General features: G+C 36.8%; 1 protein-coding gene across 1 annotated transcript in view; it reads left to right on the forward strand.

The window, feature by feature from the left end:
* Positions 1-21651, forward strand: part of LOC116514129 (deleted in malignant brain tumors 1 protein-like) — a 32931-nt gene extending 11280 nt beyond the window's left edge. Inside the window, exons 7-20 of the mRNA XM_032225588.1 lie at positions 177-488; positions 1562-1873; positions 5769-5792; positions 8001-8129; positions 10550-10573; positions 10905-11033; positions 12832-12855; positions 13187-13385; positions 14442-14480; positions 15577-15773; positions 16931-16972; positions 19295-19473; positions 19957-20345; positions 21043-21651. Of these exons, the coding sequence (XP_032081479.1) occupies positions 177-488; positions 1562-1873; positions 5769-5792; positions 8001-8129; positions 10550-10573; positions 10905-11033; positions 12832-12855; positions 13187-13385; positions 14442-14480; positions 15577-15773; positions 16931-16972; positions 19295-19473; positions 19957-20345; positions 21043-21310 (2267 nt within the window). The 3' untranslated portion in view covers positions 21311-21651. The remainder of the gene's footprint in view (positions 1-176; positions 489-1561; positions 1874-5768; positions 5793-8000; positions 8130-10549; positions 10574-10904; positions 11034-12831; positions 12856-13186; positions 13386-14441; positions 14481-15576; positions 15774-16930; positions 16973-19294; positions 19474-19956; positions 20346-21042) is intronic.
* The last annotated feature ends 614 nt before the right edge of the window (positions 21652-22265 follow it).

Genomic DNA, 22265 nt, shown 5'->3' on the forward strand with positions numbered 1-22265 from the left:
ATGAACTATGAATACTATGAAGTAACATATTTTATGTTTTTCATAAAAGAAGTTCATACTAATCCTAATTAATTGGCAATATTTTGAAAAACGGTTTGCTCATCTTTGGAGTATCAAATGCCTGATTATTTCCAGTTTCACATTCATAAACATGGATTCTGATTCATCTTTCTCAGATAAAACTATAAGACTGGTCAATGGAAGTCATACGTGCGAGGGACGTATTGAAATCTTAAGTGATGGATTGTGGGGGACCATCTGTGATGACTCCTGGGATCTAAATGATGCAAAGGTCGTGTGCAGGCAGCTCGGTTGTGGAAGAGCACTCGCAGCATTGCAAAGCGCTCGCTTTGGTCAAGGCTCAGGAAAAATAACAATGGATGATGTGAATTGTAAAGGGACTGAAAACAGATTGGAGGAATGTTCTCATAGAGGATGGTTCAGTCATAATTGCAACCATGGAGAAGATGCTGGTGTCAAATGCTTAGGTATCTTCTGAAATATAAGGACACAAAGGAAAGAAAATGCTATGTGTTTACATATTTTTCCTCCAATGGAACAGGTTTAATATAGCAATAGCAATAGCAGTAGACTTATATACCGCTTCATAGGCCTTTCAGGCCTCTCTAAGCGGTTTACAGAGAGTCAGCATATTGCCCCCAACAATCTGGGTCCTCATTTTACCCACCTCGGAAGGATGGAAGGCTGAGTCAACCCTGAGCCGGTGAGATTTGAACCGCTGACCTGCTGATCTAGCAGTAGCCTGCAGTGCTGCATTTAACCACTGCGCCACCTTGGCTTAATGGTTTGAATATATTTCTTTGTGTGTGTGTATGTATGTGTATGTATGTATGTATGCATGTATACATACATACATACATACATACATACAATATTATACATATCTTCAAATAAAGGGAAAAAAGGATATACATTAAAAGGATATATTAAAATAGATGCATCAAAGCTGTCCATTCTTCATGACAGAGAACTATATACTTGCCATATGAACCTTCTTTAATTAATTTTGAATACACACACAGAGAGACAGACAGATATACACACATACATGTATACACACACACACACATACATAGGGAAATTTTCCTTGTATATAAACTTAGTACAAATCATATTTCAGTCACAAAAATGAAGATATATCAGTAAAGAAAATGGACTTTATGAGTAATTTTAAGAGGTTATGTGCTAATATTAGTTCTGCAAATACTAGTATAGAAATGTCCACAGGTTAAAAAAATTTTCTCTGGATATTTTGCCCCTGCAGCTATACTGTGAGGGAAAGAAAATTTCACTAATTACCATATATCATTTTTAGTGATCAACTGTAGTACTGTTACCCCAAAACTGGGAGTAATTATGCTCCACTATAATTAACCTAATTATAGATTTTATGCTTTATTTCTTTTCTTTAATGTAACTATTTCACATGATGCTATTTCACACTCAGTTGCCTGGTAAGTCTGCATAAGAATTCTAAAGTTGAATACTAAGAACTATGAATACTATGAAATAACATATTCTATGTTTTCATCTTTCTCAGATAAATCTATAAGACTGGTCAATGGAAGTCATACGTGCGAGGGACGTATTGAAATCTTACGCGATGGATCGTGGGGGACCGTCTGTGATGACTCCTGGGATCTAAATGATGCAAAGGTCGTGTGCAGGCAGCTCGGTTGTGGAAGAGCACTCGAAGCATTGCAAAGCGCTCGCTTTGGTCAAGGCTCAGGAAACATAACGATGGATGATGTGAATTGTAAAGGGACTGAAAACAGATTGGAGGAATGTTCTCATAGAGGATGGTTCAGTCATAACTGCAACCATGGAGAAGATGCTGGTGTCAAATGCTCAGGTATCTTCTGAAATATAAGGACACAAAGGAAAGAAAATGCTATGTGTTTACATATTTTTTTTCCAATGGAACAGGTTGAATGGTTTGAATATATGTGTGTTTGTGTGTGTGTGTATGTGTGTGTGTGTGTGTGAGTGAGTGAGTGTGTGTTTGTTTGTGTGTGTATGTGTATGTATGTATGTATGCGTATGTATGTATGTATGTATGTATTTAATGTCACAACCCCTGGTATGCCCAAACATGGGAGGAAGTCCACTGCTTCCCTTCTCTTTCCATCGGCTTGTCACAAGAGACCATCCAGACAGAGACCCAATATTTTTACTGTTGCCTTTGTTACATTTGTGTTGTATTTGTGCTGATAAATAAATAAAGGGGGCCTAGTATAGATCTATTTCAAGCTATTTAGCTCTCATCAGCTAGCCATACCCTTACTGGGATTAGAACTGTGCTGTATTGCATCTTAGGCAAATGTGTTAACCCCTAAGCCACAAGGTCCTTCTCCTTATCAGCTGAGCCAGGGAAATAGGTATGTATTTAAAGTCACAACCCCTGGTATGCCCAAACATGGGAGGAAGTCCACTGCTTCCATTCTCTGTCCATCGGCTCGTCACAAGAGGCCATCCAGACAGAGACCCAATATTTTTACTATTGCCCTTTGTTACATTTGTGTTGAATTTGTGCTGATAAATAAATAAAGGGAGACTAGTATAGATCTATTTCAAGCTATTTAGCTCTCGTCAGCTAGCCATACCCTTACTGGGATTTGAACCTGGGCTATATTACATACTAGGCAGACATCTTAGCCATTAGGCCACAGGCTCTTTTCCGTTATCAGCGAAGCCAGGGTGAAAGGTATCTATTTGATTTTTACAACCCCGGGTAAGCCCCAATTATGGGAGGAAGATCACTACTTCCATTCTCTGTCCTTCGGCTCGTCACAAGAGACCATCCAGACAGAAACCCAATATTTTTTACTGTTGCCTTTTTGTTACATTTGTTATTTTTGTGCTGAGTCTCCCTTTATTTATTTATCAGCACAAAAATAACATATATATAACTACAAGAAGAAACAGAAAAAATGTCTTCGCACGCAAGCGATGATGAAATTGAAAAAGAGACTGCTGATTTATCATTACCCGAGAAGATGGCTGAGCTGGAAATAGCGGGCCCTGCGATCCCCCCCCCTCTTCTCTCTTCTATGTTTTGTTGTTCGTCTGTTTGTTTGTGTTTTCTCGTTTTCCAGGCCTGACCGCCTTTTTTCGGGGGACGGCCGGATGCCAGCCTCTGCTTTGCTATCGCTTCAGCTGCCATGAAACGGGGAGGGAGGGCATGGTATTTGGGAGGGGTTACTCATTGTGCTGGAGGAAGCTTCTGGAGTTCACCGGCTGATCGGACTACGCATGTGTGGGTGTTTCCCGCCAGGACTAACGGCACCGACATTCCATCTTTGTGATGCCTTTTGAAGTTATCTCACACCTGACACTTGGAAGAATTATGATTGGACTGGGACTGTGATGCCAAGGGGTGGGGAATGGGCTATTCTATATATCAATTGCTTTCGCGCCTAAATAATCAGACTTCGCTTCGCTATGCCTTTAATCATTCTTAATTAATAAAAGTACACTTGATTTCCACACATGGAGTCTTGTGGTCTTTCTTTCCTAATTAATTAATGGAGAGGTGCTGACAGTAAGCGAAGTCTCATCAACACCCTACCAGGAGAATACAACCTTCCGTGGGGGGTGAAAACTACAAGAAGAAACAGAAAAAATGTCTTCGCACGCAAGCGATGATGAAATTGAAAAAGAGACTGCTGATTTATCATTACCCGAGAAGATGGCTGAGCTGGAAATAGCGGGCCCTGCGATCCCCCCCTCTTCTCTCTTCTATGTTTTGTTGTTCGTCTGTTTGTTTGTGTTTTCTCGTTTTCCAGGCCTGACCGCCTTTTTCCGGGGGACGGCTGGATGTCAGCCTCTGCTTTGCTATCGCTTCGGGTGCCATGAAACAGGGAGGGAGGGCATGGTATTTGGGAGGTGTTACTCATTGTGCTGGAGGAAGGTTCTGGAGTTCACCGGCTGATCGGACTACGCATGCGTGGGTGTTTCCCGCCAGGACTAACGGCACCGACATTCCATCTTTGTGATGCCTTTTGAAGTTATCTCACACCTGACACTTGGAAGAATTATGATTGGACTGGGACTGTGATGCCAAGGGGTGGGGAATGGGCTATTCTATATATCAATTGCTTTCGCGCCTAAATAATCAGACTGCGCTTCGCTATGCCTTTAATCATTCTTAATTAGTAAAAGTACACTTGATTTCCACACATGGAGTCTAGTGGTCTTTCTTTCCTAATTAATTAATGGAGAGGTGCTGACAGTAAGCGAAGTCTCATCAACACCCTACCAGGAGAATACAACCTTCCGTGGGGGGTGAAAACTACAAGAAGAAACAGAAAAAATGTCTTCGCACGCAAGCGATGATGAAATTGAAAAAGAGACTGCTGATTTATCATTACCCGAGAAGATGGCTGAGCTGGAAATAGCGGGCCCTGCGATCCCCCCCCTCTTCTCTCTTCTATGTTTTGTTGTTTGTCTGTTTGTTTGTGTTTTCTCATTTTCCAGGCCTGACTGCCTTTTTCCAGGGGACGGCCGGATGCCAGCCTCTGCTTTGCTATCGCTTCGGCTGCCATGAAACGGGGAGGGAGGGCATGGTATTTGGGAGGGGTTACTCATTGTGCTGGAGGAATCTTCTGGAGTTCACCGGCTGATCGGACTACTCATGCGTGGGTGTTTCCCACCAGGACTAACGGCACCAACATTCCATCTTTGTGATGCCTTTTGAAGTTATCTCACACCTGACACTTGGAAGAATTATGATTGGACTGGGACTGTGATGCCAAGGGGTGGGGAATGGGCTATTCTATATATCAATTGCTTTCGCGCCTAAATAATCAGACTTCGCTTCGCTATGCCTTTAATCATTCTTAATTAATAAAAGTACACTTGATTTCCACACATGGAGTCTTGTGGTCTTTAATTAATTAATGGAGAGGTGCTGACACTATCTCTCTCTCTCTCTATCTATCTATCTATCTATCTATCTATCTATCTATCTATCTATATATATATATATATATATATATATATATATACACAAACACACACACACACACACACATATATACACACATGTATGTATATGCTTATGTATGTATGTATGTGTGTGTGTGTGTATATATATGTGTGTGTGTGTGTGTGTGTGTTTAATTTGTGCTGATGAATAAGTAAAGGGAGACTAGTATAGATCTATTTATTTATCAGCATAAATAAAAAAAACACAAATATAACAAAGGCAACAGTAAAAATATTGGGTTTCTGTCGTGATGGACTCTTGTGCCGAGCCGATTGACAGATGATGGAAGCAGTTAGCTTCCTCCCATAATTGGGGCTTACCAGGGGTTGTAAAAAAACATATATATATATATATATATATATATATATATATATATATATATATATATATATATATATATATATATATATATGTTTTGAGATGAGAATGCAGTAGACGCTGCTATGCTGCTATTAAATAGGTTGGCAGTTGGCCAGATGAATCACTGTATTCAAAGAAAGCTCATGGGTGACTCAGGCTTGGAGAGAAGGTCTATTTACCTTCATTGGAAAGGACCTGAGCACCACAGGAGTCTCTTCCCTTTATTAACCAACATTTTCATTAATAACCTGGTTGCAGGAGTTGGGAGAACGCTGATAAATTTTGGCAGAAGAATGAGACTAATTTCATTTAGCAGCCATAATGTTCTCTGTTTGTCTCCAATATTAATCTCTCTGTATTTATATGTTTCATTGCTTGATTAAGTTTGTTTTCTTAACAGGTTCTCCTACACCTGCTCATCCAGGTAAGTCTGCATCTGAGATCCTCATTTGTTAATTCTGAGAAATGGCTATTGACATTCTCTGTGTCATTCATGTTGCACATATGTTTTGTAATAACAGACAGTCCATTTCATTCAATTCTTATTAGCAATAGCAATAGCAGTTAGACTTATATACCGCTTCATAGGGTTTTCAGCCCTCTCTAAGCGGTTTACAGAGTCAGCATATCGCCCCACAGTCTGGGTCCTCATTTTCCCCACCTCGGAAGGATGGAAGGCTGAGTCAACTTTGAGCCGGTGAGATTAGAACCGCTGAACTGCAGATAACAGTCAGCTGAAGTGGCCTGCAGTACTGCACCCTAACCACTGCGCCACCTCGGCTCATTAATAATTGTAATGAACCACCTGTTGACCCTGGAAAAACAAAGCAGAGGCAGTGAATGTTACCTAAAGAAAACTCCCTTCAAGCTCCTGAAACAGAAAAAGCATGAGAAAGAAGTTCAGACTGACTTCCTCCTAACTTTCTTCCGATAGCATCTGGAGGAAGGAAAGGGAAGAAAGTTCAGTCAGGCCTAGAAGACTGATATCAGTCCTAAAGGGTGAAGCAGATTAAGAAACCAACTGGGACTGTGGTGCTATCGCTACATACACAGGTTCTTGAAAGCCTGACGAGAATGTGTCTCCTCTCCCTTATTATACTGAATTAGGGAGGAATCAGTGCAGGGGTGGGTTCCTGCCAGTTCTAACCTCTTCTATAGAAGAGGTTCCACAAATCTACCATGCTGTTTAGAACCGGTTCCAGCGCCCTCCCCCTGGCCGTCCCCACCATGCTGGTCCCGCCCTCTGCTCACTGATTGGCTGGCTCACCAATCGACTTACCCGCCTCTAAGAGTCCTATCTAAACCTTAAAGTCTTAAAGCTGTCAAGTTTGAACATCCCTGGGTTTTTTTCTAAAGGGTTAGGGGTGCAGGGGTCTTGTAACTTGACAGCTTTAAGACTTGCACACTTCAAGAATCTGTAGCAGTTTGTCTCATGGTATGCATAAGGCTTTGCTGTTTTAAATCCCGGTTCTAATCAAGCATCAATAATGGATCTATAATCCCCATGACCCTTCTGGATAATCTTCCATCATCCTGAAGGAATGTCATTAGCTGGTCTTTGATGCTGTCCTTCCTTACTGCAATATTTGATCTAATTTGATTATTAAAAATGAAGTAGTGTATCTTTAATATTGATCTTGCTTTTCTAACAGTTTTAGAACATAAATGAACTATAAAGTGAATTGTTTTATTTAAATACTTCTCAAGCATACTCTGGCAATCTGATAAAGACCACCTTTTTCCCCCATGTTCTTAAAACCCTCTTGTGGTCAAGGAATAATTTTTTTAATACATTCGTTAATGCATTTATACAAATTGAAAATTTATACAAATTGAAAACTTTCAGCCACCCACAACTAAAACCAAAGCTGCAGAGCACGAAAAATTTTAAAAAAATAAAACCACAGAATTGTTATAGTCTTATGTTTTCCATCAAAGTTAAAGAAAACACCTTCATTCTTCCTTATTTTAAATTGTCTCCAACAACCCTCTTCCCTGTCACTTTCCAATAAGAAGTCTCAGAAATGAGACAGATCTTCTAAAAGGTATAAAAGCTTCTTTTAGCTTAATAAAGATAATAATCCCACAAACTGATTAAGGGTAATATGCACTACTTATTACCTGTTTATAAAATAAAATCCAAATGGCTGCTATTTAAACAGCAAAGTGATTGCAGCCCTGTCTCCCAGCTGCTCCTGAGGCTTCTTGCAAAGCATTGTTGCATGGAGGATCTTGTGGGGTGATACTAAGACTTTGCCTAACCTGGGAGAGTCATATAAATGAAAGGAACATGGTTCCCTTATTGGTAGTTAAAGAAATCTTGGTCCAGAGGAAATCCCACTGTTTCACACACTGGGGGGAAAAGACTTTATTAAGTCACAACAGCAGCTATTTTGTATTATAAACTTTGTAAATGTCTAGCATGCAAAATCCTTCCTTAGTAAGTGATTATATATAAGCCCTTTATATCCTTAGTAAGTGAACATATACAAGCCCTTTACTACTAAAGATATCATCCACAGTCTCATACTGGGGAGTTAGGCAATTTCACGTACTGTATACAATTTACTTCGTGCCTGTATTCATTGTTATTATCTCACAAATACGTTCTGATTTTTTTGTGCATTTTTAGCTCCAGCTACTCCATCTCCACCTCCTATCAAAACAACTAGCAAGACAGTCATCACGCCAGAAGTGGCCCCTAGTAAGAAAATTCACACTTTTATTTTCTATAAGAATGCACTGATGAGTGATGAAAAACGTAATCTAGTAATTGTTATATTCTCGTCACTTATTGCACTTCAAGTGACAAGGATCAATGGAAGGAACATGTAGGGAGTTTGGGGGAGGGAGTTATAAGCCCCTTGGAGAGGTAATTCTCAATCAAATGAGAGAAGATTAACAATATTCTATGAATCAATGTCAGAATTCTATGAAACAAATAACTAAAATTATATCTGACAACACACATTTTGTATCTTCCTATACTTTTTCAGCTCTAATTTATTGTCAAATCATAAAATAAACATATTTTTTTAAAAATAAGAATGTTATATAGCCCTACAAAAGGATATATATTAAAATAGATGCATCAAAGCTGTCCATTCTTCATGACAGAGAACTATATACTTGCCATATAAACCTTCTTTAATTGAATGTTGAATGTTGATTTTATTTATATGCTGCCCTTTTCCCCCGAAGGGGACTCAGGGCGGCTCACAACTCAAACCAGGGAAGGGGGATACAAACAAAAAATTAAAACGACACAAAACAATGCATAATTTAAAACACACAACAGTCATACCATTCGAGACGGGGGCAACAGTTCTTTAGCCGCAGGCCTGTCGGAACAGCCAGGTTTTAAGGGCTTTGTGGAAGGCCTGGAGGGTGGTGAGGGTTCGAATCTCCACGGGGAGTTCGTTCTAGAGGGTCGGAGCAGCCACAGAGAAGGCTCTCCTCAGGGTAATCGCCAGTCGACACTGGCCGGCGGATGGAATTCGGAGGAGGCCTAATCTGTGGGATCTAATCGGTCTAGTGGAGGTAATTGGCAGCAGGCGGTCTCTCAAGTACCCAGGTCCAATACCATGAAGGGCTTTATAAGTGACGACTAGCGCCTTGAAGTGTATCCGGAGACCAATAGGCAGCCAGTGCAGCTCGCGGAGGATAGGTGTTACGTGGGTGAACCGAGGTGCACCCACGATCGCTCGCGCGGCTGCATTCTGGACAAGCTGGAGTCGCCGAATGCTCTTCAAGGGATGCCCCATGTAGAGCACGTTGCACTAGTCCACTCCAATTAATTTTTAATGCACACACACAGAGACAGACATATATACACACATACATGTATACACATACATATATTTACATATAGACACAGACACACAGAGGGAAATTTTCCTTGTATATAAACTTAGTACAAGATCATATTTCAGTCACAAATATGAAGATATATCAGTAAAGAAAATGGACTTTATGAGTAATTTTAAAAGGTTATGTGCTAATATTAGTTCTGCAAATACTAGTATAGAAATGTCCACAGGTTAAATATTTTTTCTCTGGATATTTTGCCCCTGGAGCGTTATACTGTGAGGGAAAGAAAATTTCACTAATTACCATATATATATATATGTTTTGAGATGAGAATGCAGTAGACGCAGTGTGTATGTGTGTGTGTGTGTGTGTGTGTGTATGTATTTATGTATGTGTGTGTGTGTATGTATGTATGTATGTATGTATGTATGAATATATTTAAAGTCACAACCCCTAGTATGCCCAAACATGGGAGGAAGTCCACTGCTTCCATTCTCTGTCCATCGGCTCGTCACAAGAGACCATCCAGACAGAGACCCAATATTTTTACTGTTGCCTTTGTTACATTTGTGTTGTATTTGTGCTGATAAATAAATAAAGGGAGACTAGTATAGATCTATTTCAAGCTATTTAGCTCTCATCAGCTAGCCATACCCTTACTGGGATTAGAACCTGTGCTGCATTGCATCTTAGGCAGATGTGTTAACCACTAAGCCACAAGTTCCTTCTCCTTATCAGCTGAGCCAGGGAAATAGGTATGTATTTAAAGTCACAACCCCTGATATGCCCAAACATGGGAGGAAGTCCACTGCTTCCATTCTCTGTCCATCGGCTTGTCACAAGAGACCATCCACACAGAGACCCAATATTTTTACTCTTGCCTTTGTTACATTTGTGTTGTATTTGTGCCTTTATTTATTTATCAGCACAAATACAAAACACACACACAAAAATATATGTATGTTTGTATGTATGTATGTATGTTTTGAGATGAGAATGCAGTAGACGCTGTGTGTGTGTGTGTTTGTGTGTGTGTGTGTGCATGTGTGTCTTTGTGTGTGTATATATACATATGTATGTGTGTGTGTGTGTGTGTGTATATATATATATATACAGGAGTTGGGAGAAGTAGACACTGTGTGTGTGTGTGTGTGTGTGTGTGTGTGTATGTGCATGTGTGTCTTTGTGTGTGTATATATACATATGTATATATACATATATATATACAGGAGTTGGGAGAACGCTGATAAATTTTGGAAGACGAATAAGACTCATTTCGTTTAGCAGGCATAATGTTCTCTGTTTGTCTCCAATATTAATCCCTCTGTATTTATATGTTTCCTTGCTTGATTAAGTTTGTTTTCTTAACAGGTTCTCCTACACCTGCTCCTCCAGGTAAGTCTGCATCTGAGATCCTCGTTTGTTAATTCTGAGAAATGGCTATTGACATTCTCTGTGTCATTCATGTTGCACATATGTTTTGTAATAACAGACAGTCCATTTCATTCAATTCTTATTAATAATTCCTTCCTTAGTAAGTGATTATATATAAGCCCTTTATATCCTTAGTAAGTGATTATATATAAGCCCTTTACTACTAAAGATATCATCCACAGTCTCATGCTGGGGAGTTAGGCAATTTCACGTACTGTATACAATTTACTTCGTGCCTGTATTCATTGTTATTATCTCACAAATACGTTCTGATTTTTTTGTGCATTTTTAGCTCCAGCTACTCCATCTCCACCTCCTATCAAAACAACTAGCAAGACAGTCATCACGCTAGAAGTGGCCCCTAGTAAGAAAATTCACACTTTTATTTTCTATAAGAATGCACTGATGAGTGATGAAAAACGTAATCTAGTAATTGTTATATTCTCGTCACTTATTGCACTTCAAGTGACAAGGATCAATGGAAGGAACATGTAGGGAGTTTGGGGGAGGGAGTTATAAGCCCCTTGGAGAGGTAATTCTCAATCAAATGAGAGAAGATTAACAATATTCTATGAATCAATGTCAGAATTCTATGAAACAAATAATTAAAATTATATCTGACAACACACATTTTGTATCTTCCCATAATTTTTTAGCTCTAATTTATTGTCAAATCATAAAATAAACATAAACTATCTTCTTTAAAAAATAAGAATGTTACATAGCCCTACAAAAGGATATATATGAAAATGATATACTAAAATAGATGCATCAAAGCTGTCCATTCTTCATGATAGAGAACTATATACTTGCCATATGAACCTTCTTTAATTAATTTTGAATACACAGAGAGAGAGACAGACAGATATACACACATGTATACACACACACACACACACACACAAACACAGGGAAATTTTCCTTGTATATAAACTTAGTACAAGATCATATTTCAGTCACAAAAATGAAGATATATCAGTAAAGAAAATGGACTTTATGAGTAATTTTAAGAGGTTATGTGCTAATATTAGTTCTGCAAATACTAGTATAGAAATGTCCACAGGTTAAATATTTTTTCTCTGGATATTTTGCCCCTGGAGCGTTATACTGTGAGGGAAAGAAAATTTCACTAATTACCATATATATATATATGTTTTGAGATGAGAATGCAGTAGACGCAGTGTGTGTGTGTGTGTGTGTGTGTGTGTGTGTGTATGTATTTATGTATGTGTGTGTGTGTATGTATGTATGTATGTATGTATGTATGTATGAATATATTTAAAGTCACAACCCCTAGTATGCCCAAACATGGGAGGAAGTCCACTGCTTCCATTCTCTGTCCATCGGCTCGTCACAAGAGACCATCCAGACAGAGACCCAATATTTTTACTGTTGCCTTTGTTACATTTGTGTTGTATTTGTGCTGATAAATAAATAAAGGGAGACTAGTATAGATCTATTTCAAGCTATTTAGCTCTCATCAGCTAGCCATACCCTTACTGGGATTAGAACCTGTGCTGCATTGCATCTTAGGCAGATGTGTTAACCACTAAGCCACAAGTTCCTTCTCCTTATCAGCTGAGCCAGGGAAATAGGTATGTATTTAAAGTCACAACCCCTGATATGCCCAAACATGGGAGGAAGTCCACTGCTTCCATTCTCTGTCCATCGGCTTGTCACAAGAGACCATCCACACAGAGACCCAATATTTTTACTCTTGCCTTTGTTACATTTGTGTTGTATTTGTGCCTTTATTTATTTATCAGCACAAATACAAAACACACACACAAAAATATATGTATGTTTGTATGTATGTATGTATGTTTTGAGATGAGAATGCAGTAGACGCTGTGTGTGTGTGTGTTTGTGTGTGTGTGTGTGCATGTGTGTCTTTGTGTGTGTATATATACATATGTATGTGTGTGTGTGTGTGTGTGTGTATATATATATATATATATACAGGAGTTGGGAGAAGTAGACACTGTGTGTGTGTGTGTGTGTGTGTGTGTGTGTGTATGTGCATGTGTGTCTTTGTGTGTGTATATATACATATGTATATATACATATATATATACAGGAGTTGGGAGAACGCTGATAAATTTTGGAAGACGAATAAGACTCATTTCGTTTAGCAGGCATAATGTTCTCTGTTTGTCTCCAATATTAATCCCTCTGTATTTATATGTTTCCTTGCTTGATTAAGTTTGTTTTCTTAACAGGTTCTCCTACACCTGCTCCTCCAGGTAAGTCTGCATCTGAGATCCTCGTTTGTTAATTCTGAGAAATGGCTATTGACATTCTCTGTGTCATTCATGTTGCACATATGTTTTGTAATAACAGACAGTCCATTTCATTCAATTCTTATTAATAATTCCTTCCTTAGTAAGTGATTATATATAAGCCCTTTATATCCTTAGTAAGTGATTATATATAAGCCCTTTACTACTAAAGATATCATCCACAGTCTCATGCTGGGGAGTTAGGCAATTTCACGTACTGTATACAATTTACTTCGTGCCTGTATTCATTGTTATTATCTCACAAATACGTTCTGATTTTTTTGTGCATTTTTAGCTCCAGCTACTCCATCTCCACCTCCTATCAAAACAACTAGCAAGACAGTCATCACGCTAGAAGTGGCCCCTAGTAAGAAAATTCACACTTTTATTTTCTATAAGAATGCACTGATGAGTGATGAAAAACGTAATCTAGTAATTGTTATATTCTCGTCACTTATTGCACTTCAAGTGACAAGGATCAATGGAAGGAACATGTAGGGAGTTTGGGGGAGGGAGTTATAAGCCCCTTGGAGAGGTAATTCTCAATCAAATGAGAGAAGATTAACAATATTCTATGAATCAATGTCAGAATTCTATGAAACAAATAATTAAAATTATATCTGACAACACACATTTTGTATCTTCCCATAATTTTTTAGCTCTAATTTATTGTCAAATCATAAACTAAACATAAACTATCTTCTTTAAAAAATAAGAATGTTACATAGCCCTACAAAAGGATATATATGAAAATGATATACTAAAATAGATGCATCAAAGCTGTCCATTCTTCATGATAGAGAACTATATACTTGCCATATGAACCTTCTTTAATTAATTTTGAATACACAGAGAGAGAGACAGACAGATATACACACATGTATACACACACACACACACACACAAACACAGGGAAATTTTCCTTGTATATAAACTTAGTACAAGATCATATTTCAGTCACAAAAATGAAGATATATCAGTAAAGAAAATGGACTTTATGAGTAATTTTAAGAGGTTATGTGCTAATATTAGTTCTGCAAATACTAGTATAGAAATGTCCACAGGTTAAATGTTTTTTCTCTGGATATTTTGCCCCTGTAGCGTTATACTGTGAGGAAAGAAAATTTCACTTATTACTATATATATGTATGTATGTATGTATGTATGTATGTATGTATGTATGTATATGTATATGTATATATGTACCATATACATATGTATATGTATATGTATATGTGTGTGTGTGTGTGTGTATATATATATATATATATATGTTTTGAGATGAGAATGCAGTAGACAGTGTATATGTGTGTCAGTGTGTGTTTGTGTTTGTCTGTGTTTGTCTGTGTGTATGTATGTATGTATGTATGTATGTATGTATGTATGTATGTATATATATATATATATATATATATATATATATATATATATATGTATGTATGTATATATATATATATCTGTGTGTGTGTCTTTGTGTGTGTGTGTTTTGAGATGAGAATGCAGTAGACGCAGTGTGTATGTGTGTGTGTGTATGTATTTATGTATGTGAGGCCCCTTGAACGCATAAATTTAAAATTCTCTTCTATTAAGTAAGTTGAAAGATTTGTTTAACTTTTTCCTTCTATATGCTTAATAAATGTGCTTTTTGTAAACGACTAATACATTATCGGGATACATCAGGAAATAATTATTATTCCAGAATGAACCAGACTGAGTTAGCAGGGCATAATATACATTTGGGATAAATAAAACTAAGCAATCAACTCAACATTTAACTGAATTCAACACAGTTCGCCTGAGATAATGTCTTTACAATTTTAAATATCTCCCTTAAAAGAAACTCTAAGTACAGTACTCCTTTTGGCTTCATGTGATTATTTCTTCCTTAAATGATTTAACACAATTTGTTAAGTGAGGTATACCACCCAACTTTATAATCTTATAATCTATTTTGGCCACAGTTGTTAAGCGAATCATTGCAGTTAAGGGAATCATTTGGTCATTAAGTGAATCCAGCTTCAACCATTGACTTTGCTTGTTGGAAGCTGTCTGGGAAGGTTACAAATGGCAATCACGTGACCCGGGGATAGTGCAACTGTCATAAATACATGCCGGTTGCCAAGTGCCCAGATTTTGATCGTGTGATGCTGGATTCGGCAATGTTTTCAAGTCCAAGAACCAGTCATAAGTCCATTTTTTTCAGTGCCATTGTAACTTTGAATGGTGGCTAAATGAACAATTGTAAATTGAGGACTACTTGTAGTGGTTAGGGCATCAAGCTAAAAACTGGGAGACCGTGAGTTCTAGTCCTGCCTTAAGCATAAAACCACCTTGGGTCAATCATTTTAGCAATAGCAGTTAGACTTATATACCACTTCATAGGGCTTTCAGCCCTCTCTAAGCGGTTTACAGAGTCAGCATATCGCCCCCACAGTCTGGGTCCTCATTTCACCCACCTCGGAAGGATGGAATGCTGAGTCAACCTTGAGCCGGTGAGATTTGAACCGCTGAATTGCAGATATCAGTCAGCTGAAGTGAAAAAAAAATCAATTCTGAAAACAGTTTGCCAAGAAAACCACAGGGACCTGTTCAAGCAGCCACAGAAAATCAGTGATTGAATGGAAGGGGGAAAAAGGGTGGCATAGTAAGAGATAAGGAGTAAAATATTTATCTATTTCTGTACAGCTTGGACTGTGACAAAGAATACATTGAGGTTTTTGATGGATTCCAATATGGTTCATATCCACTTGGAAGAACTTGTTCTAGCGCCTATCTCAATTATACCTATTCATCAACTTCCAACATAATGACAATAGTGCTGCATAGAGATTCAGGTGATTCAGGAAATGGGTTCTCTGCTCGTTACCAATCTATTCCACCAGGTAAGGTTATTTATGTAATTCATTTAACTTGTATCCTGTTAATGATGTAATTTAGGGATTCAATATTATTTTAAACTAACTCCTATTTGGTTTTATACTGTGTAGGGCCATTGGTTCATATGAATATTTCAACAGCCTATCTTCATGAACAAAATAATCTTTATCACCTTTCTGAAATTGAATAATATTTAAATAAATGAAACAAAATAAGAACACAACAATATAACAATGATGTAATTAATTAGAAGAGGCATCAGATGCAACAGAATAGAACACAACTAATTTAATTTAATATTTAAACTAGGAGAATCAACAATGTTTTAAAATGGTGCTAGACTTCTGGAAGTGTACCAGTTGTATCGAAAGGTTCCACCGTTGAGATGGTATAATAGAACATATTTTCTCTAGTTGTGTCCTATAATGTATTTAAAGTGCATGGAGAAATGCCTTTTTTAAAAGTTCAAAAATAGACAAATGGAGTGCAGATCTTATTTTCAAGTCATTTAGAATTTCAAAAGGAAACCTGAAAATCTTAAAAGAAGTATTCAGTACAACCTTTTCAATACTTGTATAATCCAGTTTGGTTGCACAAAGTTTGTTCAACAGCTATACTTATTATATTTCAGTAGAAGCCTCACTATATGTAATCCAATCACATACGTTCATAGCATAGATCATCCAACCTTTGTTCTCCCCATGTTACCCATTGCTGTTAGGAGATTTCAGATTTGGTTGAAAAGCAGCCAATCACTGCTTGACATCAGATGACTGATGCAGGGGCCAGAGAGAGGTTGGAAAGAGGGTGGGGATACAGCCCACTATCTTCCCCTGTGCCATGCAATCTATGGGTTTCTGGGAAGTATAGTTGGAAGGTGCAGTGGTTCTGAAGTGACCACAATTTCCCCAAATTTCATTCCCACAATTGTCACAGCACCTAGCATTCTTTAAATTAAGCCATTTGAAAAGAATTTACATTCTTGTAAATTAAGCCATCTTCAGTTCAATAACTGAATAACAGTTCAATAGCCCTACACACTTTCCAATTTCACCCAATTTTAGGTTACAAACAAACAGACCAAAGAGTTTTAGTAGTATGCAGATTGGATGAAAGTAAGAATCATCTCATGTTTAATGAAATTGTTTTATTGTGTTCACAGAAATGAGACCTACTACACCAGCTTCTACTTCGAAATATACAAGTAAAATATTCTTTTTTCTCTGATATTGTTTAATTGATGAGCTGTAAAGAGTTAAACCTTCACTGGAGGTCATAGGTAAAGTTATCTAGGAATAAACCCACAAATGTTGTACAAGTATTGTGGCATGGAGGTAGGAGGATTTGAATCCACTACATGAGATGAATCAGGCATGTTTATTTGCTTTGTAAAAAAATATGAGAAGCTGGATTTACCTATCTCTCTCAGTTTAGTTCAGCAGGCACATTAGAATAACGTTTTCTCGAGTTATCTTGTTCTCTTGTTCAAGACCCATTCATGAATTACTACTACTACTACTACTACTACTACTACTACTACTACTACTACTACTATTTAGTGTGTTCTCGGAGTGTCAGAGTCTAAAATTTCATAATTGTTCGACTAGGTTAATGGGTGTCAAACTGGTGGCCCATGGGTTGAATGAGTCACACATAGACCATGTCCACCCCACCTCTGAAAATGCAGAAAATATCATGAAACATTTCGTGATGTGGCGAGTTTGACATCTGTGACCTAGGAAGTACTTTCCTTCTCTGCAAGGATTGTATACCTAAGATTTAAAAATATTGTGTTTTCATCATTTACATGTCTAAATCAAACAACAGATTAAAGTCTAATAGTACTATTAGATAGCACAGCAATCATGAATATCATTTTGAATCAATTTCAGCATTAGCCTAATGAAATGGTTCTATTCACAGACCAATGCTGCTATAATTGCTTCATAATTTAATGAATATTTAATTCCAAATCAGCTTTCCTTTTACTTGGTTTTAAGTAAATCTCCCCCCCTTCTTTAAACTGAATTTAGATTACAGGCTTACTCCTTTTTTCTACTTTAGAGTCTACTTTTGAAATTTAGAATGAGAAATTTAAAAGTGCAGAAATTTGAACATCCGTCTTAGCAGCCCCTGAAATCTTCATTCTTCCTTCAGAAAATCTTGCATTTATTTCCTTTTCATGGTTTCTAGAGATATAATACCATAATATATGTCTCATATAATGAATTTGACATGTGAGAAATACATTTCACATATAGTACTTTAATATGGTACTGTCCCATTTGTTTGAGTGGCAAGGATTCAAGCTGACCACAGTGTGTGCTGATTCTTGATCCAGATTTTTGAATTTCTTAGTTGCATGTAAACTTGTGAAGTGAAGTTATCCAGCACTAAAATTCTAAACTAATAAAAAAGAAAAATATTCTCATTATCATCGTGTTGGTAGAAGAAGGTTGGTTGGTTGCTGTAAACTGAACTGTTAAACCATTAGTTGGGTGAAGATATTCACCTTTGTTGTATTTTCAGATTTCCAATTTACATTACAGATGCAAGAACTGTAACTTTTCTTTTTTAGAATCTCGGTTGTAAAATATATTTGTAAGAAACTGAAGCGTTCTGGATTCATTTGTACATAACTGATAGTCTTCTCCAAGCTAGAATGCCGGGACAACAGATTGAGGAAGGCTTAAGCATGACATTTATCCTTTGACACAATTATGAAAAGATAGTAGAGATGAAGTTGTGACATGATAAAGCAGTTGATTTCTTAGTTTTGACTGAAGCTTAATATATGGTGACAATATAATACTGAGCTTAGTATTGTATTATGTACACATCAATACACAAAGAAGTGATTTCAGATGGGACTCATCTAACATTATTTTGACTATATAGGACATGAGCATTTATAAAATGAATTGTTTAGCTTCCAGAGAGAAGTGGAATTTGAAGTTCTAGGTAAAGTAATAAAAGTTTCACTGAAATCAATTAGTTGTGTTAAGGCTTGTGATTTTCCATTTTTTTTAGTTCAAATTAAGACATTAAGCACTCTGAAAATTGGTTGATGATTGAGGGGTTTGTATTACTGGCCTGTGGGTCTCTCTCTCTCCCTCCCTCCCTCTCCCTCTCTCCCTCCCTCTCTCTCTATCCCTACCTCCCCCTCCCTCTCTCCCTCTCTCGCTCCCTCCCTCTCCCTCCCTCTTTCCCTCCCTCCCTCTCCCTCTCTCCTTCCCTCTGTCTCTCACTGTCTCTCACTGTCTCTCTCTCTCCCCCCTCTCTCTCCCCATATTTCTGAAAAGATGAAAACTTCTTAACTATTTCTGATAAACCCACTTTTCTATGCATTATTTGTTTTGGATGCTTCTATTCTCAGGAAAAAAATGAAAGTTTCCTTTGCTGGCTAAGTAGAAGAGATATTTCTTAATCAGTTTATTTGGTCCACAAGCAGATTCAATAATTAAAATAAAAGTAATACTTGGATGTATTTGCATTTTGCTTAAGGTTTCTCTGTGTTATTATTTAGGACTTTCATGTGCTGATGGATTCATGCAAGCACGGATTAGCATACGCTATCTCAATTCACTCGGCTATAATGCATCACAGGTTTACCTGAATACCAGAGATAGATCGTGTAGATCTCATATTATAAGTGGTTTTGTTCAATTTATTATACCATTCTATGGCTGTAACACAGAGAAAAGGGTGAGAATCATTTGTTCTTAAAGCTAATAACTGTTTTCCCTCTCTCTTCTTGTCTTAACTATTACTATAAGAAAATGTACTCTGGATTGGGTTTTAAATTGAACTAATGTTACAAACAATTATGTTTAACCGCAATGTGAAATGTAAGTTTAAATTTAATTTCGGATATTGGGTTTAAGAAATTCTGCTTAACTTTGAACACATTAACTGGATCTAATATTACAATTACAATTTTAAAAGGGGGAATTTTGGAAGGGAGGAAAAAAAACAATGTCTTTGAGACTGACTCCCTACTTTATAATCCGAGGAAAAGCCAGGGTTGCGGATGCTGAAATGTTTTGTAATGGGTAACATGTTTTTTGTTAACATCACTTTTGTTACTATAATTCTAAAATAATAGTAGTCTTTAAAATGGTGGTGTTTAATTAGTGTTTTTATGTCGCTACTGTTGATTACTTTTTCTTTCTTTCTGTGCTTTTTTAGGTGAAGAATGAGACAACAACTTATTACAATGTAATAAAGACACTCAACTCCGATTATATTATTACAAGAAAGAAAAACTTTCAATTTCATGTTATGTGTGAAATGAAGCAGAACACTATAGTACAAGCAGTGTTTGTTGCCCAAAATGCTATTGACCTTACTGAAAGGCGTATTGGCCATTACAATGTGTCTCTGGCATTCTATTCATCATTATCCTTCGCCCATAAAGTTGTGGGATCACCATACTACGTTTCACTCAACCAGAATTTATATCTCCAAGCTACTCTGCACACTGCTGATCCAAATATGTTACTCTTCTTAGACACATGTATCGCTTCTCCAAATAGTAATGATTTTACAACCTTGACCTATGACTTAATCCGAAGTGGGTAAGTGTGTATTAAATATGTAAGAACCATAATCCAAGTTGCCACAAAGAAATTGCCATTGTGTCAGACACAAAGATTCTGAATTAGATTTTCTGCTTATGTCGTATTTCTTAACACAGTATAGAAAGAACTGCAGGGTTCATCTGCAAACTATAAGGACTTATTTTCAAACAAAAACAATACCAGGTGATGTTAATATTTCACTTAAATTATCAAATGTTAACTGTTAATATCACATTATAAAATTAAGAGTTAATATCAAATAATTCAATCACATATACAAAAACTAAGGCGAATAAAAGGATATTATGGGCTGAATAGATGGGTCACAAAATGTATACTAATGACCAAACTTTGTTTAGATTATTGTCAATTCCACATACTTTGTACAAAAATAGTTATTACTACAGAGCCATTGCCTTGCTCTTATTATACAGTCCTCTGTACTAACAACATATTACTTTCCCTCCCAGGTACATATCTTAAAGCAGTTTTACAAGCCCCAAATTTGGGTTTTATTTATTCATTTTGATATTCCAATATTAATATCCCCGTGGCTCTATAGTGCATCTCATAATCATCAGCTTTAATCTAATGCAGAAATTTAGGAATTATATACATCATTAGACTGTAATAAAATATTTGAAATAAGCATCTAGGCATACCTGACACAACAATATTTTCTTTTATTTTTCAGATGCCCACGAGACTCTACTTATAGAAGCCTGTCCTCACCAACAAACAATGTAGTTCGTTTCCAATTCAACTCCTTTAAGTTCCTTAACATGCACAATTCAGTTTACCTACAATGTAAATTAGTAGTGTGTAGGGCAGATGATCGTTCATCTAGATGCTACCAGGGATGCTTATTGAGAAAAAAGAGAGGTGTGGATGAGTCTCAGGAGAAGGTTAATGTTGTTGTGGGACCACTTAGACTTCTGAAGGATGAAAATGTTCAAAACTAAGGATCCGCCCCCTCAATTTAACTATGTTTTCTGGATAAAATGATGAAAGCTAGATAGATACCTTAAAAAATAATCATACCCATGTTACTCCATGGCGAAAATATTTCAAATCCATAGCTGAATACTATCTTTTATACAAGTAATTAAAAGCGAATGAAATATTAAAACATCTTTTTAAGATCTTCAGAGCTCTTCATCAGGCTATTATTAGGAGACGAGGGAAAGGAAAATTAGTCTAAACAGCATTTTACATAGACAAGGTCTTTTCCTAAATGGCTGTGCAATTTGCTGATGCAGTAGATCCTAATATAAACAGGCCCGTTTAATTTTGTTAAGCACTTTATACAGTTGAGGTAACAATCATGATGATTGTTAGCCTTGAAAATATTTGAGAGTCCATCAATAACAAAATCTTAGTAAAACCATTAGAAAACAGCTTTTAAAACATTCTTCATATGTTTTTGTCATTCTTATTTTATTAAAGTCTGACATAGAATATATACCAATTCTAATCGTCAACTTACACAGGGAAAAAAAATATGTACCTGCCTTTCACACAGGAAGGATACATACTAGTTGTATTTAATATCTAAATTGTATAAATCTATCATGTTATTGTAGCATCCCTTTATGTTCTGAAAAGCAAAATTACTTCAACTATTTCTGAAAATAATTGTGGATTATTCTTCTTTCTCTCACACCAATGGCACTTTATGCGGCAGCTTCTGCTGTCTGAGAAGTTACATGATATATTAAGACTTGGTCAGACTTTTAATAAATTGAATAATTTGTTGATGACTAAAGAGGTCAATATAGGCCAACATGTGGTTTGCTAAACTAATGAGAGAAAGGATAACTTTTAAAGGACCCCTAGGATGAATGAGCTACAAAAATAAAAAAGTTTTAGTATTCCATGCTGCATATTTGAATACAAAAGCTTTGTCACTAAATTAAT

This window comes from Thamnophis elegans, chromosome 10 (assembly GCF_009769535.1).
Source record: "Thamnophis elegans isolate rThaEle1 chromosome 10, rThaEle1.pri, whole genome shotgun sequence".
NCBI lineage: Eukaryota > Metazoa > Chordata > Lepidosauria > Squamata > Colubridae > Thamnophis > Thamnophis elegans.